At 36.0% G+C, this 4,454-nt stretch overlaps 1 protein-coding gene across 2 annotated transcripts in view; it reads left to right on the forward strand.

Annotated features, from left to right (window-relative positions):
* Positions 1–4,437, forward strand: part of rab27a (RAB27A, member RAS oncogene family) — a 17,698-nt gene extending 13,261 nt beyond the window's left edge. The window contains exons 3-7 of one of the 2 annotated variants that reach the window (XM_016452543.1): positions 920–1,005; positions 1,104–1,207; positions 2,115–2,238; positions 4,027–4,232; positions 4,340–4,437. In XM_016452543.1, coding sequence (XP_016308029.1) covers positions 920–1,005; positions 1,104–1,207; positions 2,115–2,238; positions 4,027–4,228 — 516 coding nt within the window. In that variant the 3' untranslated portion in view covers positions 4,229–4,232; positions 4,340–4,437. Of the gene's footprint in view, positions 1–919; positions 1,006–1,103; positions 1,208–2,114; positions 2,239–4,026 lie in introns of both variants that reach the window. The other variant, XM_016452542.1, reaches the window with a different exon arrangement.
* The last annotated feature ends 17 nt before the right edge of the window (positions 4,438–4,454 follow it).

Raw genomic sequence — 4,454 nt, forward strand, 5'->3', positions numbered from 1 at the left:
AGATAGATGATAGATAGATAGATAGATAGATAGATAGATAGAGAGATAGAGAGATAGATAGAGATAGATAGAGAGATAGATAGAGATAGATAGAGAGATAGATATTCAGATAGATAGAGAGATAGATAGATATTCAGATAGATAGAGAGATAGATAGATATTCAGATAGATAGATAGAGAGATAGATAGATGGATGGATAGATAGATAGATAGATAGATAGATAGATATTCAGTTTATTACATGTTCAGTTAAGTATAGATATTTGACTGCAGAATTCTGTATTTGACCAAACAGAATAAATGTAAAAATGTCTCATTTGAAAGTCCCCAAAAAAAAAGAGGAGAAAAAATTAACTAACTTACTTTTAAGGGAGTAATATTTTGTTAGGGTATCTGAACTTTGTCCCCCACTGAATACTGTATACTAATAACAGTTGCCATGGTAACAAAAACTGACTGAAGATTTGCTTGCAGAATCTGCATCAGCAGGTAGAGTTACGGTAGTGTGTGTGTGTGTGTGTGTGTGTGTGTGTGTGTGTGTGTGTTTTATGGGAAAGATGAATGCAGGATCATATGGCTTAACAGAGCAGGGATCCCTCCTTAAGAACAAACACTTGATCACTTAAGACATCAAACAAACGCTGATGGTTTAGGGCCACACACTCACGAGTCACGCCACTAATGAGACGCTTCCCGCTCTCAGTCATCAAGGCTGTGTTTGACTGTGTGAAAAGTACATTCAGGTTTCCTGGAACTACATACCAAACCACTCCACCAACACCAGTGTAGCTTTGTGGTGGCACGTTTTGCACGGGCAAAGCTCACGCTGCCTGCAGAGAATGGCAGGATATTTGTTGCACTGTTATGCAGTAATATAGTCCTTTAGGCATCTCAGAAATGTCTTCTGTCCTCCTTTAAGGTGTACAAATCCACCGGTCCTGATGGGACAGTCGGGAGAGGACAGAGGATTCACATTCAGCTGTGGGATACGGCCGGACAGGAGAGGTCAGACGCAGACCAGCACTGCTTTATAACATTCTGAGTCCGAGAGGATTCATGTGATGTTCTGGCTGAGTTTTCTCTGTCTTCTCCTCTAAATGCAGATTTCGGAGTTTGACCACAGCGTTCTTCAGGGACGCCATGGGCTTCCTGTTACTCTTTGACCTCACGAATGAGCAGAGCTTCCTTGACGTGCGGAACTGGATGAGTAAGCCCAGATTCACCATAATGAACATATGACACATAAATATGCACAGATTTGTTTTAATACAGTTGCTATTCATTATTTAAATTGCTCTTGTTACCACATGTAATGAGCAGCTTCTTGCCTTTTTTTCATAAATTGTTTTTTTTTCTTGGCACAAATTATCCTCCCACAACTTATTTTTTAATCATTTTATTTTTAACTAGCAGCATAGAGAGATTGCAAAATAAAATAAAATAAAATTAAGAAAAATAAAATAAAATTAAGAAAAATTAAATAAAATAAAGTAAAATAAAATAAAGAAAAATAAAATAAAATAAAGAAAAAGAAAATAAAATAAAGAAAAGAAAAATAAAATAAAATAAAATAAAGAAAAATAAAAGAAAATAAAGAAAAAATACAATTTATTTTATATTATTTGTATTTAATACATACAATAAAATTTTTAACTAGCATGTTCTACTACTAGTACTAAAATAAAATGAAAATATTTTTAATATATATATATAATTTTATTTTTTTAATTTTACCTAGCAGCTTACAGTGGTTGTACAACTAAATAAAAATAATATTAATAATAATCATAAATAATTTTTGAAATAATTATTTAATATTATTTTTAATTAATTTTTATTTTTAACTAGCAGCATAGAGTAGTTGCCAATCTAATCTAATCTAACACAATAATTTTTTAATTGATAAATGCATTTAATAAATTTTTTTACCAAGCAGTTTAGAGTTATTGCCCAGCTAAAAATAATATTAACAGCAACAAAATAATAAATAATAATTATTATTATTAATATTTCGGCACGCCACTTTAAGCTGCTTGATGTTGTTGTTGTTGTTATTATAAATAATTGTTAAAATAATAATATCGAATGATTCATTCCTGTGATGTTTCGGGCAGGTCAGCTGCAGACGCATGCGTACTGTGAGAATCCCGACATCGTCTTGTGCGGAAACAAATCAGACCTCGAGGACCAGCACGCGGTGAAAGCGGAGAGTGCTCGGGAACTGGCGGAGAAATACGGGTGAGAAACGGCGTTCACCCGAGACTCGTCCTGTATCCGTGTCTGTTTCTGAACGTGACGTCACACGTGACCTCGACTGCCCCAAAAATCAGAGCACTTCAGGACAGAAACACCTCACTATCGATTCAAAGCATTCAATTGGTGAAGCTCCTTATGAAGTTCAGCTGCTGACAAGTTGGTTGGGATGTCATCACATGACGATGATTGAACTAATTAGATCGTGCTGATATATTAGTATCAGTATATTTACATGAGACACCGGGTTGTGTGATCGAGTTGTAGAAATGTTAGAACCACGTCACAGGTGAGGGGATTTACTGGCATGTTGGAGTCTCTTCTTGATGTAGGTCTTCACACGTGTTCTCAGGGTGCGGGCGACTCGAAGGATGTTTGGTTTAAGGGCTGTGTCTGTAGCGTGTTTGCCTAAGATGAGGGCAGCTCTCGTTAAATGTGACACGTTAAGATGGCGGTATACCGAAAAACTAATATTGACTGTGTTCATGTGAATCTTCCGTTTAGACAAGCACTCTGCAATGCAGAATCAGCCTTTTGAGGCATCTGAGAAGGTTTCGGCCTCATGAATACTTCGGTGTGATTACATGAAAATTCTCTGCTCAGCTAATATGAATAGTGATTCTGTCGTGTTAGGTCTTGTGAGATCAAGCAGATCGACAGGTAAAATATTTGTCGACAGTTCAGCGTTCAGTGAGTTTGCAGTGACTCATCTGTTGAATGTCATCAGATTGTTTATATTCTGTTGACTGATCTTCACATCTAAACTCATCCAGGTGTGTCTTTTGTACAAACACTGATAATACATTGATGATTATCAGCAAATCAGCAAATGATTTCTGAAGATCATGTGACACTGAAGACTGGAGTAATGATGCTGAAAATTCAGCTTTGATCGCTGGAATAAATTACAGTTTATAACATAAATTCACATAGAAAACAGTTAATTTAAATAATAATAATATTTCACAATTTTACTGTATTTTTGATCAAGTAAATGCAGCCTTGGTGAGTAGAAGAGACTTCTTTATTCCAAACATTCGATGTGGTAGTGCAGGTATACCAAATGTTTCCATTAATTTTATTTTTTTACTTTCTAATACTACTACTACTAATAATGGTAATTATTATACATGAAAAAAAAAAAAATATATATATATATATTTTTTTTTTTTGAAATACCAGTTATTTAATATTATTTTTAAAATAATTTTATTCAAGTAGCAACTCGAAGCAACTGATCATCATCTAATAATAATAATATTTTTTCAAATAATATTTTTGGTTTTATTTTTAACTACTAGCTTAGAGTGGATATGAAAAAAAAATGCTTAGAATTTGTTTTTCTTGGTTTTGCTGTATAAGAGATTGATTTTCAGTTGACATGCTGAGTGTTCATGTGATCATGAGAGAAGAATGTAAAAGCTGGTGCATTTGTTTGTTTATGTTTATGAGACTGCTTAATTTCTCAAACCTAGTGAGCTGCCTATGTAGGCAACATTTTAAGGGCTTATCAGTGCGGAGGCTGTTCTGCAACAAAACGATGCTGTCTTCTATCACATGCATCCTTTACCTGCATTTAAAAAAAAATTCCTCTGAGATCGTGAAATGTGTAGTAATATACTTAGTACTAAATGAAATGCTTCAATAAAAGCAGCTGGCTAGTGATAAATTGACTATTTTACCCAACATTTTTATGCCTCGAGTATTGCATTGATAGTTTAGCCAGTGCCAAAAGTCTATTGGAATTGTGGTTTGTGCTCTAATCTCTGGCAGAGTCCCGTACTTCGAGACGAGTGCTGCGAACGGTGAGAACGTGAGCCGTGCCGTGGAGGTTCTGCTGGATCTGATCATGAAGCGCATGGAGAGATGTGTGGACAAATCCTGGATCCCCGACGGGATGGTTCGCACCAACGGCCACAGCACCAGCAACCTGGCAGAGCCGCGTGACGCCGAGCAGAGCAAGTGCGGCTGCTAATGCCGTAAGAATCATTCCATTCAAGACGAAGCCAAGGCTCTCTGATCCTTTTCATTAGTACATGAAGAGGATCAGAGACCCTGCACTGTGTTAAACTGTTGCTTTTTTCAGAATGGATGGACTAAAGCCACCTAGATTCAAGTCTTCACGTTTTGAGAGCACTTTACACCAAATCCTGCATTCAGAAGCCTTGATGCGTCAGATTAGATGTTTCAAGGGCTTGATT

The sequence above is a fragment of the Sinocyclocheilus anshuiensis genome, unplaced genomic scaffold, assembly GCF_001515605.1.
Source record: "Sinocyclocheilus anshuiensis isolate Anshui unplaced genomic scaffold, SAMN03320099.WGS_v1.1 scaffold1104, whole genome shotgun sequence".
Taxonomy (NCBI): domain Eukaryota; kingdom Metazoa; phylum Chordata; class Actinopteri; order Cypriniformes; family Cyprinidae; genus Sinocyclocheilus; species Sinocyclocheilus anshuiensis.